Source organism: Chenopodium album, chromosome 22, assembly GCF_948465745.1.
Source record: "Chenopodium album chromosome 22, dcCheAlbu1.1, whole genome shotgun sequence".
In the NCBI taxonomy this organism is placed as follows: Eukaryota; Viridiplantae; Streptophyta; class Magnoliopsida; order Caryophyllales; family Amaranthaceae; genus Chenopodium; species Chenopodium album.
This window is the reverse complement of record NC_137855.1, coordinates 29,362,595-29,383,395: the sequence shown is the minus strand read 5'-3', so window position 1 is coordinate 29,383,395 and position 20,801 is coordinate 29,362,595. Positions and strand designations below refer to the sequence as shown.

Sequence of the window (20,801 nt, the reverse complement as noted above, 5' to 3'; positions counted from 1 at the left end):
TAACAATATTAAGAGTAAAAGTTATGTATTGGGCCGCGTATGAACTTAACATGTTGCAAGATTAGGGGAATGAAGAAACTATGTTTCGTTATCATATCAACCCAAGGAACACACCATATACATGGGAGAAATTAATGCTAAATACACCACTCTTTTCAATAAACTAACCAAAAAAAGAGGACACTTTATCACAAAAAATCCTATAATTCCTAAACAAAAAAACAGCATGTCACTAGCTTTCAGCCTCCCAAATCTTATGGTATCAGTAAATGCCCAATAAAAAGTAAAGGGAGAAACCCAATGAGTTCCTAAAAAACTGTAAAGACTCTGCTACAAAATAGACAATGCTTAACAGGCTAACATAGAAAAACAAATTATTCCCTGTTACCTCACTGGAATGACATAAAATGCACACATAGATAATGCCTAGCTCAAACTACAAACTACAATTTCTCATTTCTTGGTCCTCCAAGGTACAGCCCACAGAAGCTTCCAGCCACTAAAGAACCTTAACTTTCCATTAATGGAAAGACTAAGAGAAAATGATTTTAGATTTATTTATTGGAAAATTTGTGTAGAACTACCCTAAAGATAGACTGCTTTGTGAACAACTACCTCTTTTTTTTAATATTGTTTAGAACTACCTGTAAGATGACAAAAGTTTGTCTAGCACTACCCACAAACAACTTCCGTCAATTGAGCTGTTTGTGGGGCCCACTCCTACGGGTTCCTACTCAATTTTCTCCTCCTTCAATTATTTTCCCTCCAAAGTCCAAACTCATCCAAAAATCCAAGAGAAACAAATAATTTGAGCAATTCAACACAATTTCTCACTAAACCGAGTAATGATTTAAGCTATCATTTTAATTCTTTGTCTAATTAATTGGTTTAGGGTTTTTATTTACTTCAATTCATTAATTAACATAGTTAACGATTCAATTTAGGGTTTTAGGACTTCAATTCAATTCGGAGATCTTAATTTTTAGGGTTTGTGGCTTTAATTGGATAAGGGGTTTGCTTATTTCGTCAATTAATAAATTAGGGTTTTAATTTGAGCCATAAAAAGTAGGGTTTCCCACATTATGCTCAACAATCTATAATTTAAAGGTAAAAAATTACATAAATTTCTGAAAAGGGGATAAATTTAGAGATTTGCTTAGGTTAAATTAAGATGTTGAAAGGTGGAGGTCAAAGAAGATGAGTGAAAATGGAGGAAAAGTAAGTGAACGAAGAGGAAGACAGTTAAGGAGGGGAGTTAATGGATGGAAACCGTAGGAGTGGACCTCACAAACGGCTCAATTGGACGGGAATCGTTTATGGGTAGTGCTAGACAAACTTTTGCTATCTTATGGGTAGTTCTAAACAGTAACTTTTTAAAACGGGTATTATTCACAAAACAACCTATCTTTCTTATTTATTAGTGGTTATAAAAAGGAGACAAAAGGAGCACACAAAGAATCCAGCATCCCTCACTCCCCTACCTTAGAAATCTGACAAGGTTATAGTTTCAAAGAAAATTAGTAAGTTCCCTTAATTGTCACTGATGAGGTCCCTCCTAGCATGAAAGTACTACAAAAAGATAACACCATATCCTTCACATTAAAATACGAGTTTGATGGCCGATAACAAAAAAAAATAAAAATAAAAAAACAAGGGATAGAGATAGAGATAGGATTCACATTAAGTGATTTTTTTTTTTTTTTTTTTTTTTTTTTGAGGTAATTCACATTATGTGATTAATAAAAGGCAGAATATTCATTTTCTTAAGGAAGAACAAAGTAGCTTTGTTGTTATTCTTATGTAGTAAAAAAAACTTATAGGTAAAGTGTAAATTGCAATGTTACTCAAACTCTTTCATTTACCTCACGTGTCCGTGTCGACACGTGTCAGACACCGACACCGACACCGACACTTGGACACTTCATTTTTAACTAAAAACACAACTTTTTTCAAGAAAATGGGTGACTCTGATGCTTGGACACCTTTGTCTAATTTGACACTTCATCCGAGTCCAAATAGGTAAATTGAAACATGTACCTTGGCCAAGAATGAACCAAACTCATCCAGCTTCTTTTTCAATGGTGTCACTTCCTGCAATAAATGGTGTGCATTTGTGCATCAAATCCCTTTCAAAATAGTGCATCAGACTTCTCCACACAAAGAAAGAAGAAAATTCTCAATAAAAGATGCTTTAAGGCATGTTATCTTCCAACAAAGAGACTCACATCATCTGTTCTCAACATTGAATCACGTATGCTGCCCATAGCAGTATTAGAGCCAACACCAGTCACAATGGCTCTTCCACGACCAGCAACTACAACTGTACCCTAACAATTTACGCATAAAGATTAGAATAACAGAGGCATGGTTTACCTCAAAATGGCAATCTATAGTAACAAAAATACACAACTCCAATGCTTTATCATTCTCCCTTTTGGGCAAAAGTGGAAAAAATTACATACGTTTTACAATTTTCTTTTCGTGTTTTTCCAATTACACATCTCCATTTCAAGTAAGTTTTACTCTGTTTGTCATAATTCATAATTACCCACTTTACTTTCTCTATAATAACATTTTCTTTTAAGCTTTCACACTATATGTGTTTAACGAAAAAGATTTTTATTTTATTCACTCTAACAACTATTTTACTTGTCCCTATTTGTTTGCTCCATCAAGGGTTCACAACTTTTTAGATTTTTTGTTATTAATAGTATGATACAAACTCAAGGGGACAAACTGAATGGAAAGAAGGGCAAACAAAGTTGGGCAAAGGGAGTATCGATAATATCAGTGCCTAAAGTAAACGTGAAAATTTTAATGGGATACGATTATGCAATAAGCTCAAATGTGACTAAAAGTGTCATTCAAAGCAATACATACTTGTTTCATATATTATTTAAATCATAACGTGCATTTGACAACATTAGAGCACCAAGTCCATGTTTGACTCAAACATTACTCATATACATTTGGTAAGAATTGCAACACTTTCCTTTTACATTGGTCTCGTAATAATTGCAATACTTCTTTGGTAAGGATCCACTATTATTCCATTATTTCTCTCTCCCACTAACCCCACTTGCACAAATAGTTTATTATTTCTCTCCTACCAACCATACTTACACAACTTGTTTTTTAATTATTTCTCTACTACTAACAATTAAATATCCCCACCAACTATACTCTTTATATTACAATATTCCCCCTTTGGTCCCCACCCTATAATTTTCCTAAAACTTTGTGCAATGCCTAGTTTTGCAATTATTACGAAACAAAGGGAGTAATAAAATTGGTCACCTAGGTTTATGTATCTTTGATATTTAAAATTGGTCACCTAGTTTTGCAATTATGTATCTTTGATATTTGAACCAACCTAGATTTATATTGTCAAGTATTTTATAGGGTTATTCATTAGATAAATGGTTGTTATTGGATTGTGATATTGTGTCATATTGAATCAATATAGAAGACACTTAGTGGGTGTATTGTGCTTTCCTTAAGCCCTTACATTTTTCATCCCCAAGTTAAATTTGGTTTATTCAATCATCATGGAATCATACTCTCATGTATTTATGACAAGAACCTATGCATAAACCATGTTCGTTCAAATTGTCCATCTTAGTTGTCTAATCATTAAATCCATGCAATAGGTTTCCATATTTCTGTAAAATATTTGGTAGCAACTCCCTACTTGTCCCTAATTGTTACAAAAGTTAATCCTACGCCAATTACATTCATGTGTGCATCCCCTCATTGTTACAAAAGTTAATCCTATGCCAATTACATTCATGTGTGCATACTGCACATCAATAGTAGGCTCAAATCCTCACTCTACCCACAAGACTAACTAGCATAACCAAAAGAATAGGGTAATGAGCACTACACCACATCCTTCTTGTGTAATCCCCATAAAAAGCTTAGTTCCCTAAGGTATTCCGCAATAATTTTACTGGCACTCCTAAACCTCACAATGAACAACCTCCTCCAACCTGTAAAATGTGTAGTTTAAATTATTTAGAGAGTACATAATCCCCCCTACACCTCTACGTTATATATGACCTTTTTATTGAAATAACTATTCCATTACTGGTTTATTATAAACTAGTACATTAATTACACAAGCTTGCATTGGTTCACAACTTTACATAGATAAGATCAATTCATTATAACATAATGAATGCATGTAAGGAGCTCATTAAGTGCCAAATTATGAATATGTCATTACCGAAAAAAGAATATTTGTTTTGTCTTGATACACAGCATTCACAGCAGAAGTAGCATCAACTTCCTTTTCTACTGAACAACTCTCACCTGCCAACAAAATATGATCAAAAGTATGAGGAAAAATTTCCAAATCAATTATAGATCAACTTACAGTGAAAAGAGAAAAGGAGGCTACAAGATAAAAAGACACAATATTATAGAAAATGACTTCCTGAGAAAAAAATAAACGGAGGCAGAATGGAACAGCACCTATCACAATTAAAACTCACATATACATACTCACATTTTTATAATCAAAATTATACTGGTTACTTATCTTTACTTTTAGCTAGAGGAAAAAAAGTGGATCAACTTTACTTTGCACAAATGTAGATTCATAAGCAGGAAAAATCCTCATTGGAACTTACCTATTCTCCTTTAAAACTTTGAGTAATTGTAATTTGTAAATCAATGAACTTAGCAAAAGTAAATGCGGCAGTTTTTTACCTCATATTATCATATAACAGGATCATGGTCTTGGGTGAAAAAGTATAATGGAAAAAAAAAAAAAGAAAATTAAAAAGTTTGTAGGCCTTATGAATTCTACCAGCCATCCAATGACATAATCTGGTCAGTCGATACATTATCAGCAAGCTTGACCACATGTCACCAGGCCGTCTTTGGAACGTCATTGGGAATCATAGCCCAAATTGAACTGTTCCCAAGATGTGTCAAATGGGGTTTGTAGAGTTTGTAGGCTATGATGCTTGGAGAACAGTTCAAAGCACTATACCATGATTTTATTTGGGTTTATATTGGATCATTGTTGTTCCTTGGTCAGGTAGGTCCTGAGAGTGTGTTCATTTGTTGTAGTTATTGAGCACACACTAGTCAGATAGTTGAGCTCCACAATCCTTTGATTAATATAACAAACATTTTCATTTCATTTCAGTCTTTAGTTAACAAGTACAAGTTATGGAGAGTAAAGATATGATACATAAAGCTGTAGATTCTTGCCATTAGCTCATCGCAGATTTTGATAGTATAAAAAATAAAAAATAAATAAAATTATATAAAAAAAATTAGAGAAAAAAAAACACACACACACACATACACAATGAGAATGGTCAGTAACCACTAACTAGGGATGGTAACATAGAGTATCAAAGTGTCAACCAGTGGAATGAGCAGAAACAGCCAATCAAACATCTGCCTCACCCAAGACTAATCATTCAAAGAAATTTTACCAACACACAGGAACAACAAAATCTAGATACATAAAATCCAAACGTACCTGTAAGAATTGCTTGATCGACTCGCAATTGATCACTTAACAATTCAATCATCCGCACATCCGCTGGAACTTTACAACCCACTATATTTTCATAAAAAAAATGGAGTTAGCTTAAAAATTAAAATATAAACCATAGAGAACCCAGTAATATGGGATTTCATTTGGAACAGAAAGCACCAACTTACCACTGACCTCCACAATATCTCCAGGAACAAGCTCTGTTGCAGGTACTATTGAGAAACAACCTGTTGAGCAGAATGAGTTAGCATTGCAGACTAAACACAAGCACAGACAGAACAGCTTGGATAAGCCATCAGCACAAATAAGGAGATGTACTGACATATTCATGGCAAAATTCAGTATACTACATTTTTGAAACAATTCAGTATACTTTGTAATTATTACTTTATATTACCATTTCTGAGAACAGTTGCAACATCTGCTTGGTAAGCTCTTAGCTCCTGCAAAAATGACAATGAAGAGAATGAGGGAATATAAAAATATTATTAGATACCACATACAACAAGAACACACACATAAGGCGAATAAACTAATTACATCATGAGGAAAAGTCATGAATACAAGAACTAGGATTAGCAGAAATAAAAGCGCGTTATAATGGTCAAAGTTGAATGATTAAATCAGTATTCAGCCAATCAACTAACAGGTTTTTACATAGGCAATATGTACACCATTACCCTCACGCTTTGTGCATGCCATCTCTTTCTAGCCTCTACACAGCCCAAATTTTGGTTTACAGATTCAGAGCACAGTGCAGTCACTTAACACTTTACAATAACAAGAATAAATATTATGTTGACAATCATTATTGTGGAACTTGGCAAGCCACACTGATGATTTAAACAGGAAGAAGTCCAACAATATAACAACAAACAAATGAACCTAAATCAATATTTTAAACCACAAAAGAAGATATTAAATGAGTGAAAGAAACACTACTCAATACAAATTCAACATATAATGAAGAACAGCTTCTCTTTCACAAGACCACAACTTTATGCACATTTTCAAAAACAAATTATCAATCATGATCAATATTTATATATACTTAATAATTATATGAATAAGATGCTGAAAAAAGAGGTGTCACATCTGCAAGCAAACGCATTTTAAATTGAATAAAAATTTTACCTCAATAGCTTTTTCAGCATTTGTCTCTGTAATAACACCTACTGCAGCATTTGCAGCCAATATCAAGAGAATAACCTGCAAATAGCGGTAATTAACATAAACATGGAAAAAGAGACAACAAGGAAAGAAAGAAATAAAGATCACAGACCCACAGATGCAGCCTAAAACAACAATCTTGTACCCACCATTCCCAATTTGTTCTTCCCTTTGAATTTCATAGACCTATTTTAATTTTTAACTCTTTTCTAAAACCCCTGCAAATTTTAATCCTTGCAAAGTGATGAACCTGAATAGATTGACCTGTACCCAATTACTTGACTAGAATTAGCCAAAACCAAAAGAATCGCATTAAAACATGGAGTCCAATTTTACAAGAATTCTAATTTGCAAGATCCAATATAAATTTCAATAAACTGCTTCCAAAAAATTGAAATGAACAAAAAAAACCTAAATAGAATATTTATCAACTCCTTTTAATCAACTCAATCGGTTTGAAATATCCCCCATTTAGAACAATCATTGTTGCCAGGAATAATTATCGATGTTTTCCTATTGAATTCCGGCCTTACTCAAGCAATAATAGATTCTAACAATATCATGCATCAAGGACTTAATTATGGTGCCCCTGGATTGGAGAAAACTCCATAACCTCATGCATCCCATAATCAATTTAATTGGTCTAGGACCCCCTGCTAAGGTTCAAGCCTTACCTGGACGTCTTATCTAGAAAGACATGACACTAAAGACAGTTTACAAGAGATACAATATGGTAATGGAAGACATGGTGTCACCGATTCTTGCACAATACTAGGATAGTAGCATTCCAACTGAGAGTTTTAAAATTTTACTTAATAGATGGGTTGCATTAGCAAATCTATTTTGGTGCATTAGCAAATCACTTTTGTAGTTATGTCGTTAGAAGAACAGAAAAGATAGTTATCGTAGACGTCTACATGTTTGACCATCTAGTTGGTTCTGTGGTTGGAAAGAAAAATAACATAACAACTGGAAATTGAGTTCTTTAAACACAAACTTTTCAGGGTAATTCTCCAAGAATCACTGGATTTTCTATGGGATTATTTTAGGATGGCCAGCCTAAAAGACAAGCAATCTTTCACTGCGGTATCTAGGAGGATTCCTGATTCTCCTTCGATAAACTCTCAGTTTACATAAACAATTTGTTTTCCTTATCTAAATAAAGATCTTATCTGAGCAGAAGAGTCAAGCATCTCCCTAGGTGTAGTTGTTAATTTTGGTGAAAGTCGTTTGTTTGCCCTTGGGCAATTATCGTGTATTAGAGTAAACCAAATAATTTAACATCATTTGCCCTAAAATTAGTTTGTTTGAAAGGATTTGTCCGAGGTGACAATGGTTGTCAAATTTTCATTAATGTACAAATCAATCCAATGAATAACATCCTTACGGCTACAACAAATCATTAAAATTGTCTCTATGACCAGACTATATTTCAGCAATGTGTGCAAGCTCTAAACAATTGTAAGTTTGATTAAGGAAACCTCTGCATGATTCAAGATTATACGAATTTGTTAAAATTAGATTATCATTTGTAGATGTCGCATGGCTTTATACTAATGAATTGATTTAATTCAAAAATAGAATAAAAAAATACAGCTTCCTCTTACCGAAGGTTCCAAAAATGCAGTTAAGCCTGTATCTCCGTTTATTAAAGCCAAAAAAAATGAAACAAGGGCAGCCACTATCAGTATCTTCACAAGCAAATCATCAAACTGCTTTATGACCAACTTCCAAAAAGGAGTACCTGCAATGAGAAGTGACGCATAGATTTAATAAGAATTATCATTTGCTCTAACAATCAAAGTGTCCTATGAAGATGCAAAAGATTAGGGGGTTTTTTTTTTTAAGGGTAAGAATGTGTGAGTGTGTGCATTAGGAGAAGAGAGATAGCATGTATCAACAAAGTTAGTGGTACCAACAACTTTAGGGGATACATTTTATGACCCTGCAATTATAAGATGATTTCAGTGAAAACTCTCAATTATTATTTGTTGTCAAATATTCAAGAGGTAGTCCAATATTCTTTTACACATTACGCTTTGTTTACTTCAACCAAAAAAAAAAAATGTTCTAGTTTGACTCTAAGGTCAATCAATCGGATATAGTCTAGTGTGGTCTACCTAAGCTTTGATTGTAATTTACACTTATATAAGATATACCATTATCATGTGAGATCTTATTTGATTCATCTTTGTTTGTATATTCCAAATATCTATTTTTTATAATACTTACTACTATGGAATTATAGATACTCCCTCCGTTCGTTCTTCTATAATCTACTTGACTAAATAGAACGCATTTAAAAATAATATTAAAAAATGGAAGCGGGTATAAGATAAAAGTAAGAAAAAGTAAGAAAGAGAAAGTAAAAAATGTAAGTAGATGTAAGAAAAGGTGATCAAAGTAAGAAAAAGGGTGTGGAAAGGTGTAATTAAGATGGGGTAAAGGGGTAAGGTCATAACGGGGGGTAGACCTAAAATAGGATAACGCAAAGTGAGTTAAGCAAAAAAGAACATACCAAAATGAAAAGTAGAACAAAAGTGAATGCACTAATATGGAGAGTGAGTTGAACAAAAAAAGAACAGTGTCATAAGTAAGCAAAAAAAGAAAGAAAGAAAATTTGGTCTAGCATGCCCTACTTTGCTTTGATTTAAACTGAAATAAGGTAAATGGCACGTAGCTTTAGTATGACTCGCTAGATATTAGCCAATTGAACAAACATTACATTTGATATAAGGGGCACAGGGCGTAAATTTTTATTTTTTTATTTTTTCAACAAAATGTGTACATTAGTTAAATTGTGTCTATCAGTTAAAGATAGGTTATATGTTGTAACTTTTAAGGGAAGTGATTTATATTGCTTAATTAGCTTTAACCCATATATGTTAATAATTTTTTTTACTTTTATGATTTTTGAAACAAGTCCTAAAGGACACTAAATTTCATTAATTAAAGTCATACGGCATCTAAAATTGATAATTAATGATAATGAAATCGAATATAACAAAATCAAACAAGAACTAATCCGGGAAGGGCTAAGAATCCAAATACATAAATATAACAATTCGGGATTCGTTGTAATATGTTTAAATCCGTCGTCGCTTCGCAACTTTGTGAGAAAAAAAATTCTTGTGCTGATTTCGTAACCCGAATCCGAGCTATAACCAAATTGTAGCCTCGCACAACTGGAGACCAAATTAAATACAATAAAACCTTATCTTTCGAAGGAGATTGGAAAACCTTGTCATTCGAAGGAGTTTGAAAAACCTTGTCTTTCAAAGGAGATCGAAAAAACCTTGTCTTTTGAAGGAAATAAACCCTTTCTTTCCAAGGAGACATTATATAATCTAAAAAACAAAAAGCTTAAAAAAAATAAAGACTAGAGCTTTCCACCGATGAAATCCATTGGAAGCCCTTTCAAAATTAACAATGGAGGCAAGAGTTTAGGAGAGAGAAGAGAGCGAGAAAGGAGGCTAGGATTTTTTGGATTGCTAATAACCGCTACTTTCTGGTAGGAGTATTAATTTATTTTTTAATCCAATATGAACCGAAGTCCAATGAGCTATTTTAAGGAGTATAGAGATTAGATTAATGACATATTCTTCCTCTCTGTGTGTTTATGTTTCTTTTTAACTGACAACTAGTTTTTGGCCCGGGCGATGCCCGGGCCATTGTTTGTAAATAAAAAAGAATAATAAAATAAAATAAAGTACAATATATTAGTGGTTTTATAAGAAAAAATCACTTGTTTATTTTTGCTAATATTAGTAAACATTAAAATTCATTACTCAATATGTAGCAACCTAAATTTTATACTTAGTATTAGATTATTTTTCCTTTGTCATAAAAATTCCTTCAATTAAAGTAAACATATATGTAGTTTTTTAAGAACAAAGTAACTCTATCTTGTGGTTAAAAGAAAAAACCTTTAAAACCTATGCATTTTTCGGCTATATATTTTAAATACATATAACCTATATGAATTTTAAATGAGTAATTTAAAGAAATGAAATTAATTTGTAATCATATTGTTGTTAAAATATACCTACATGATTTGACAATTAAAAGTTTAGAATTTATGAATATGAATAACTCATTTAAATGCAACTTTATTACATTGTACCAAGTATCATAAGATGTGTCATATGATTTGTCAAACCATTATGACACGTGGCGAGATTAGCGACACATGGCAGGATTACTATCCTTGCCATTGAGTTTTAATATATATATTGATAGTCCCATGGCACGCAATTTGAGGAAGAAATTAGAGAGGATAAACAGTTTCTTTGATACAAAAAAAAATATAACCACCAATAAAAGGGATAATTTGGGATTTTATGGTATTAGTTTACTTTTATTTAGTGTATGTTTATTTTCTTTAATATCTTCCTTAACTTGCGTGCCAAAGGGCTATAGGTCAAGTATATAAAAATAGAGGAAGTAGTATTTTGCAGTTCATATGTATTAATAAGGGGAAAATAGGTTGAAATATTGGTAATTGTTAAAATTGTTGTCATCTACATTATTTTCCAAGAATCCTGCAATTCAAATACTAAATCATCAGATTTTGTCCTTTAACATCAAACCTTTAAGCCCCTTAAGAGTCCTCATTTTAGTAAAGTAACTCTTCTAATCAGCCTAGCATTTATTTTGCTAAATAAAAAAATGTTTCAACAACACAATATTCTAGCACAATATCACAGCCAGTAGACCAGCAATAAACCATCGCCTTCAGAATAGTTCTTGTTCTCGTTACCAACCACCCACAAAAACATCACAAGAATAAGAATTTACAACTTAGAAAAATTTACTTTATAACAAATAATAACGCATTTAAATTTATACTGCCACCCTATTATAGTTCTGTACCTTCATCAAGGAAATTTAATAAAAACATTACGACAGTCCTTAAGATGCGTATAACCATGGATTACGTTGGCCATTAATTAACAGAACCATCAGACGGTCTATATTTCTTTTTTTTTTCATATTAATCTTTGGCATTTATATATTTTTTCTTTTTTTAATAGTGAGTTGGCAACCTTCAACAACTTTCATATAAACAATGCTTTTCATAAGTGAAAAAGTAAATAGGGAAAGTAAAGGGGAAACAGCAGCAACAATAGTACCAATATGGATCTCTCTAATATTAATGTAAGAATAAGGAGGGTTTAGATATGAACTTACTCTTCTCTTGCGGAAGCACTGAGATGGTTCAAGAAGCCAGAAGCCCAAAAATTTCAGCATGTTAGTTACAAGAGGAAAAAGGATTCATGCATTAGAAAGCAAATAAAGAATACAATATTTAAGATCAGACATACAAACACAAATCTAGATAATCAAATAGTAATAAAGAGCATTTAAAATGTGAAGCATATTTAAATTGGGTACACATATGTGGACAATGTGGTCTTGTAGAAAAGAAGCATTTATATGATGCATACCAATAGCTGATAAAAAGGCTGACCATTTGAAAATAAAGCTGTCAAAAACTGACTCGACCCAATAAACTAACACAAACCTGATCATGACCGACCTGTTTGAACCCGAGAAAATGGTGACGCAAACCCAAACCTGAGCTAAAATCAACCCAACCCAAGTTAACTCGAAAATTCACGACTCGACCCAAACATGACTGGACATGGAGATGATTTGACCCAAATATAACTATCAAATTATAATGACCCAAACCCGACTTAATCTGTTGACAACCCATATTCAATTTGACTTGCTACTGACACAAATTCTACTCAGCCTATTACTGACCCGATTCAAATTCAGCTTAACCTATTACTAACCCGACTCAAATTCAACTCGACTTTTCCCTATGTGACCCAACATGTATACACCTCAACTTGAGTTCAACCTAGACATCCTTTATCTTATATAGCTACATACTTACATGCATGCTCCTTTCTAAATGTTTTCTACTACGAGAAGTATATCGTTCTCCAAACAACACTATATGAAATTGTACATGACTCGAAATGATACAAACCCGAACCCTGATAATGACTTGTTCTAAACTTAACTCGATCTGATAATATACCAACCCAAAATTGAACCGAACCCGATGATGACCTAACTGAAATAACCTACAAAGCCTGTATCAAACCCAAACTAAGTGCATCCAAACCCAAATTGAAGCAACCTAACCCGACCAAACCCAATAAGATGCATCACTTAACATGACCCAAAAACCCAACCCGCATGAATGAGACCATCAACCTAACATGACCCGACCCGAGATGACCTAACGTGCATTGACCCAATCGAACACCTGATTTAATAGCACTAATTGATTAGACAAAAGCTAGTTTGATCTTTAAGGTGAAATTGAAATGGCATGCAAAAGTATTAGTGGACGTGCTCATATAAAGGACAAAATGGATTAATACTATTCCCTTAACAACTAAGGGCGAGGATCCTTTTCTGTTATTCATTATTGCATAAGCTTCTGGTTAGAACGAAATCATGAATTAGGAAATGGGTAGTACATCCGTCCACCCTCCCCTCCCCCCTCCCCCCTCCCCCTTACAATCATACATTCATAATGGCATTTGGCATTGGCATCTAAATGTATATTGACAAAATTATTATTGTGGGGAAACAATGAAAAAGTCGTGACATCAATCAACTCAGAACGTGAAATTGATTTTTGAATGAAATTATAAGTGGGGAATAATATGAATCATGCTCCAATGGTTTGAGACATCTTCAGTCATCCACAAGACCCTACTATCTATTACCCTCTAGAGATATTTGTAAGAAATTTTTTCCTTATTCCCCTCGTTTATTGTTAAGTAATAGAAACTTATATTAGAAAGACACCAAGCGTACAAAAAAGGTAAAGTTGGCAAACAAAAGTTCACAAATTTTTTTTTAATGTTTGGCTATAATCATACAGTAGCCTTATAAGAGAAAATAAAGTAAATTCATGATAACAAGAACTTTTTCCCTCAAAGATTCAACAAATTGTCTTTTAGGCATTTAACTACACAATAATTTTAGGACACTGAGCTTAGTAAAAATAAATATTTAACATAGGCTTGACTACAGGAAGTCATGTCCAATTTGCCATCTATGTATGCTCTTATGAAGCTTTAAAAGTTTGCTTATAACCAACTACGGAAATCCCTACAATAGTTATGTTCTTTACAACTTAATTTCGATGAGCCAAATCAAAAACTCAATTCTCTAAATATCAAAACAATAGAAAATAAGTACTGATTTAATTAGATACTTTGTACTACCTTGATTTCTAAATGCTCTTAACACTTACTCCGATAGTTCGTTCCTTAAAATTCTTTACACTTTCGCTTTATTCTATTTTTGCCAAACCTAGTTCACTATTGTACCCCCTTTCCTGTACCCATTTACTAGTTCACTACTGTACCCCTTTACCAGTTCACTACTCTACCCCCTTTACCCAACAATATTTACACTTTTGTAATCGCTCTCACTTATTTTTTTTTTCCACTTTTGTTCTATACCCATACACATTTTAAACTCTCTCTTGCATTATCCACATTTTTCTTACACTTACTCACCACATAAACACTCTCTCAGTCTCTCTAATTGCCTAAATGCCCCTAAAAATAGCAATCATCAAAAATTGGGAACAGAGGTATTACTAATTTTTGAATTTATTTGTTATTACTTAGAGAAAACAAATCAAAAATTGTAAATAAAGTTATTTCACGCATAATAAACTCACCTATTAAAGTAAGGTAAAGAACAACATATTAGAAAAAAAAATAAAAAAATTCAACTCTTTTTTTCTTTTTTGGTTTTACTCATTTTGCATTTATGTTTGCTAAAATCTAAAGGGGACTTCCAGTGTCTTCCAACATAGTGCAAGAACAGCTTACTCTTATCACATCACAAGCAAAGGTACACACTGCAGAAACCAGTGGCGGACGAGCGTGAACCACGTGACCCAGGTAAATGAAAGCAAATGTATCAAGTAGCAGCTCAGTGGTTCAGCAGTAAATGCTTTGAGTGGAAGTCTTTTCTACATTATTGGCAGAGGATCATAACCAATACCCAACATTTTTATGTTTTTTCCCTATTTTATATGCTAGCGTTAGACATTACTATGTTTTTTTTGGTACTATGTTTTGTTTTGTTTTTCTTGTTGTTTCATTTAATAATTTGATTTGTATTATTGTTTGGGCCTAATTGTTTCTACTTTTCATTAAAATCAAAAAATAAGTTATATTTTTTTAAAACTATCATACTTTATTTGACTCTATTATTTTTTTACTTGACAATTTACATACTAGCCTATTAATTTCTATATAAAAAATTTCCTCATTTTATTTTTATTACTGTATGTATAATTTTTTTTTCTTTCATTAGAATCAAAGCATATATATATAATTAACTAATTTAAATTATCTTATTCAATGTTCGACAACTCTAAAAGTCTAAACCCATAATGGTTATTTTTTGAATCCGCCACTGTTTTTATTTATTTATCATAGCTATGTAGTCCATAATAGTAACCTATATTATATGAGCAATATCAATTAATCTTATTGAAATTGTAATTTAATTTTTAGAATGAAAAGAAAAATTTCATGTGATATAACAAGTTTCTTTTTTCCTAAATTCATCCTCCTCCTCCTCCACAAAATCATCCTCCATCACAAAGTCTCCACCTTTTGGATCAATGGATGATGGTGACCCAACACCCATAAAATCCTAGATCCACCACTGGCAGAAATCACACCATTCTAGGCCTCTACTACACCTGCATTGTCTCACAAGAGCTCATATCATCAAATAACTTGAAGCCTTGATTTGTTATCAAATTAATATGAAGTATAACAGAGATTTTTTAATCTTAATGCTTCCAGTAGGCAACTTTAGAAGTATAAATAGACCAAATATTCTTTTTTTAACACTTTGCTGAGACAATAGGTTCAAGAATGCTTAGGAGTATGGAGAGTTCCCTGAAAATCCCACTCACGAGAATTCTTTATAATTTGAAAGTTCTACGCAAATTTTTTAGTCATCACAAATGCTTTGTAACCATTGCTTAGTGCAAATTTTTTAATCAAAAAGCAACCTTTATTAAAAATCCACATGAATACGTCGTTTGATTTCAAACCACCATAGCTATGAACAAATAACCTTGTGCTGTTCTAGACAAATGCCTAAGAAGAACAATGAAAGTCTAATATAAGGGTCAAATGTCGGCATAAGAACTGAGCCCTAAGTAAGGCCTCATTCACACTTAAGCCACATGCTAATACAAAACTGATTTATCATAAAATTGCATAGCTTAAAGCTAAATTACCGTTTCGTCCGTACATCCTTCCATGATCAGCTACCTGCAAAAACAAAACCCCGAAGGCTTAACAAACAACACTATAGATATAAAAATTGCAATTCCAATTAAATTTTATTCAAGATAGCACGATAATAACCGGCGAAATTTTTTACACTGCATCACAAAAAATTGAATAAATAATTATAATTGCAACAAAATTCAAATTAAAAATGCAATGTGATTGAAGATTGCAAATACCTGGGAATCAATAAGACCTTTTGATGGGTCAACTGCAAAGAAGTCTAGAACCTAAAATCACAAACAAATACCATTAATTAAAATCAAACAAAAACCAAATTTAGAATAGATCAAACATTTCAAAAAAAAAAAATAGTATAAGTTTACCTCAGTAGCAGTTCTAGTATATGCATCCTCCATGAAATCGATCCCAATAGCAGAGATTTCTCTGCTAACTTATTTCACTCTCTTCAATTTCAACTCTCAACAATGTAACTGTTGCACGATTCGATGATCCAAGGTACAACAGAGGTTTAATTGATTAAAGGTTTGATTTGATGCGAAATCGAGAGAAAGTTATCGTTCAAGTTAAGCAATATAAATAATAAAGCATTGAAAAGTGGTAGAATTGTAATGATAAAGAAACTATAGAAGAGTAAATCAATGAAAATGTGGAATTAAACCCTAGATTGTGAGATTGGTATTTGATAATTAGAAGGAAAAAAAAAAAAAAGTATGTTACCTTAGAAGGTGCTCTAAGCAGTTTCAATGGAGGAGAGAGAGTGGGAAGAAGAGTGCAACGATGCAGCTTATACACGTGAAAATGCCTGTAAGTAAGAAGTGAAAAATGAGCCAACCCCAGTTAATCAGGCTTGTCCCGAGAGGACCTTCACTTTCAGGCTTTCAGTAAGGCTTGTACGGAGTACTAGTTTATTTTTATTGTTTTAGTTGCTGATTTGCCAAGGCAAAAAAGCCAATGCCGAGCCAAATTATCTATTCTCAGCCCGTATTTTTTGAGTATCTGAATATGAAAGATTTGCAAAATTACAGTCATTGAAAGCTTGTATATTGTAAATTACAGCCCTTTAACAAAATTACAACTTGTATCCCAAAAGTTGTTATAAAATGTTCGGTCAAGGTTTTTAATGACCATTTTATGGCTTAAGGATCCAAATTGAGCTCAGAATTGGCAAAAAAATTAAGGTAAGTGCCTCGTTTTTACAGAAAAAAAAAATAGTTGCCCACAAATCGATACATTTTTCTTACGCAAAATAAGGCACTTACGTTAATTTTTTGCCAATTCCGAGCTCGATTCGGTTCCTTAAGACCTAAACCATAAATGAACATTTTTGACACGCAAACCGATTAAAAATTAAATTAGGTTGCAATTTACAATTTATAACAACTTTTGGGCTGCATTTTGCATTTTGTTTTTTAAATGGCTGCATTGCAAATTTTTCTCTAAATTTATCAAACTTATTAATTCAATAAAATAGTTTGTAATATTTGTTGCCAATAATATTAGTAGCTAAATATTCCAATTAAAATATTTCCAACTCCAACTACTAATTAATCCGTCAAAATATGCAATTTTTTAAATTATTCATCATGATAGACTCATCCATGTAATCCTCTTACAATCACTAAATTTAACATTTTATTGGGAGAGACAGCAGTATTATCAAAGCTTTGTAGGTATTAACTACCTCTAAATTTGTTTATAAATTAATTATATTTATTTATCAAGCCCTTAATTTGTTTGTAATTGACTATTAGTAAAGGTGTTTTCATGTCAACTTAAAACGTATTAATGTTCTACGTTTATTATTAAATTTGTCATTGAAACATATTTCATATTTACTTTTAGGTGTGAGAAAATCAACATTAATGAAAGTTTTGTTGTTTAATAAAAAAAATAACACTATATCTATATACTTGGGATACTTCAATTCTCAAACTCGTAATCTAGTTGTTGGACATTCTTAAGAATTTGTTTCATATTTTTTTAAAGTAGATAAAGGTTTTTAAATATTGCATCTTAATTATTTACTTATTTCTTTGGCAGATTATTGATAATCATATAATGATGGAAGAAGATGTGCATGTTGTGTTTAATACACAGTATCAAACTCGTGAAGCACTCCTTGAAGATGTATCAATTAAATTTGGAGTTGAATTAATAAGATTTTAATTGGAATATTTAGCTACTATTATTATTGGCAACAAAACATCGCAAATTATTTTATTGAATTAATAAGTTTGACATATTTAAATACTCAAATGTTATGGGCAGCGAGTAGATAATTTGCCTTGGCAAAATCAGCGCCCTCTAGTTTTTGTTGCTTTTTCTTTTTGAATTTGTTTTATTTCCTCTTTTTTGTTGGGTTTTTCCCACTCTTTTTCACCAAAAAAAAAGAAAAAATTAATTAATTAGACTGGGAAACAAAATGGTCTAAATCAGGTGGCATCTTTGTTATTATTAGGGGTGTCAGTTCGGATAATCGGATTAGATCTGATATGGCTGGGTCGGGTCGGGTCGGGTAAATTTTTAAAGTTGAGTTATACTAAATTATTATGTCCACGTGAGTCCAAATCTGAATCGGATATTTTTCGGGTCGGTTTCGGATCGGTCGGGTGTGCTTTTAATTTGACACCTCTAGTTATTATTAGCACTAGGTTGTAAAATAATTTCCTATAGTACTCCCTCTCTCCCTTAATTACAGGCAAATATTCTATTTTGGGTGTCCAGAAATATTTTGCCTATTTCTGAAAAATAACAATCATCACTTATCTATCCCATACAAAATACGCATATATTTTTAAAAAAAGGAAAATTTGTCAAAAAATAATATAAACTTTAAACGGTCCGCCAATGTAACACCTCCGATTTACTAACTAATAATAAACAAGAATTAAAGGAAAAATAAACAACCTTTGAATAAAATGCGGAAGCATACACCTAAAACGGAGGTATTACTGCCACACTCAACAACTTGTCAAGTGTTAAGGCTTACAGAATCCAAACTATACAACTATATTACACATTGTAATCCGGAAGTAACCTTTGTCGTCAAACCCAACCTCGAATAATAATACAATCCTTCACTCAATTAACTCATAACCAATAAGTGTGTCATGCTCTTTGTTCTATACCTAGCCTTGGACATGAGTAATTCGAATAACAAACCAACAAGTATAAAAACTTGAATACTCTCAATAACCAGAAAATACCTCAGCTTGAACCAGACCATATACGGGCCAATTCTCACTGTAGGGCACCATAAAAAAATATAAATAAAAATTGTACCTCATTCCTAACTCATGATTATTAGGGGTGTTCAAAAAAACCCGACCCGATTGTCCCGACCTGATTTCCCGATGACCCGGGAAATACCCGATGGGAAATTCAGGAGAAAAAACCGTTTTTCCGGGACAAGTACCCGACCCGGAAAATATGCCTTCTATCCGGGTCGGGACATGGGGCGCATTTTTCCATTATCGGGTACACGAATACCCGATAATAAATTAAAATTTAAAAAAATAAATTCGCTACTAACTGACTAAGCCCAGCCAATAGTATAAGTTTGGAAATTAGGGTTCTCTTCCACAGTTCCACTCTCTCCGCCACCTGCCTCTCTCTCTCTCTCTCTCTCTCTCTCTTCCTGCCTCTCTCTCTCTCTTCCTCTCTCTTCCTGTCTCTCTCTCTCTCTTCCTCTATCTTCCTGCCTCTCTCTCTCTCTTCCTGCCTTCTTCTTCTACCTTGAATTACTTCCTAGTTTAATTTCATTGCTTCTACCCAGAGAGATTGTTGGTGTTTTTCGACGGATCCGACGTAAGTGTCGATTTATTCCATGGGAGAATTCCTTCCTCACTCTCGATCTTGAATTCCTTCCATGTCGACCTTGAATTCCTTCCTAGTTTAATTCTCTCACTCTCGATCTGCAATCTCCTGCTCCTAACTCCAGTGTCGGCGGTCGCTACATGCTACTTTGCCCAACAATGTCGCGGTGGTCGTTGATGTGTTTTATGTTGCAAGTTTGCAACAGTACCTTGGGAGCAAAATTTTCTAATTATATTTCTGATTATATTTTTATAATTACTAGTTTCAAGACTTGTAATTTCTAATGATATATTTTTTTCTTCTTCTAATTCTTTGTATATTTCAAATTTTATTATTATTATTGAAATGAAGCTTTGTGTAATTGGTTATTTTGTATCTTGGTTGTTGATTGTGTGGAGTTTGGGTAGTAGATCTAAATTGTTTTTCAATTTTTTACCTTTTGGAAGAAAATTAATTATAGTCATTCAAAAATCTGGGTACCCTATGTCCCGACCCGAATAATTCGGGTACCCAGAACCCGGGTATCCGAGATATTCGGGGCTGGACATGGGACAAATTAACAAGTACTCGAAACTCCGGGTACCCTTAAACCCGGGTACCCGGATTTGAACACCCCTAATGATTATCATCCTCTTACCAACATGCCAAGGACTAAGGTATATAACGTCAAGCCTCAAACCAAGAATAATATATAATTTTCAACCTTTTGATCTCATACATCGATCAAATAATCATTCACAAACTAATAAATAATATCTCAACAATGGCACAGATTCCCGAATAACATGACAATTCAATTCATAAGTATCTCAACTCTTATGGCAATAATACTAGCACCCAAAAAATAATCAAATCCCAACCCAAAAATAATACTCTGCATTAATAACCATAATACCTTAATAAAACAATACTTTCTATAGCAACAACATTAAAACCCTAGAAATAATCAATTATAAACAATAAAAGTAATACGATAT

The 20,801-nt window shown here is 32.7% G+C and overlaps 1 protein-coding gene across 1 annotated transcript in view; it reads right to left on the bottom strand.

The window, feature by feature from the left end:
* The window catches only part of LOC145606003 (calcium-transporting ATPase 3, endoplasmic reticulum-type-like), a 36,659-nt gene extending 19,789 nt beyond the window's left edge, over positions 1-16,870 (bottom strand). Inside the window, exons 1-13 of the mRNA XM_081662067.1 lie at positions 16,726-16,870; positions 16,371-16,478; positions 16,224-16,274; positions 15,993-16,026; positions 11,876-11,893; positions 8,293-8,429; positions 6,650-6,724; positions 5,913-5,958; positions 5,683-5,742; positions 5,498-5,578; positions 4,226-4,311; positions 2,226-2,327; positions 2,038-2,091 (exon numbers count right to left, since the gene is read on the bottom strand). Coding sequence (XP_081518193.1) covers positions 2,038-2,091; positions 2,226-2,327; positions 4,226-4,311; positions 5,498-5,578; positions 5,683-5,742; positions 5,913-5,958; positions 6,650-6,724; positions 8,293-8,429; positions 11,876-11,893; positions 15,993-16,026; positions 16,224-16,274; positions 16,371-16,403 — 777 coding nt within the window. The 5' untranslated portion in view covers positions 16,404-16,478; positions 16,726-16,870. The remainder of the gene's footprint in view (positions 1-2,037; positions 2,092-2,225; positions 2,328-4,225; positions 4,312-5,497; positions 5,579-5,682; positions 5,743-5,912; positions 5,959-6,649; positions 6,725-8,292; positions 8,430-11,875; positions 11,894-15,992; positions 16,027-16,223; positions 16,275-16,370; positions 16,479-16,725) is intronic.
* Positions 16,871-20,801: the final 3,931 nt, after the last annotated feature.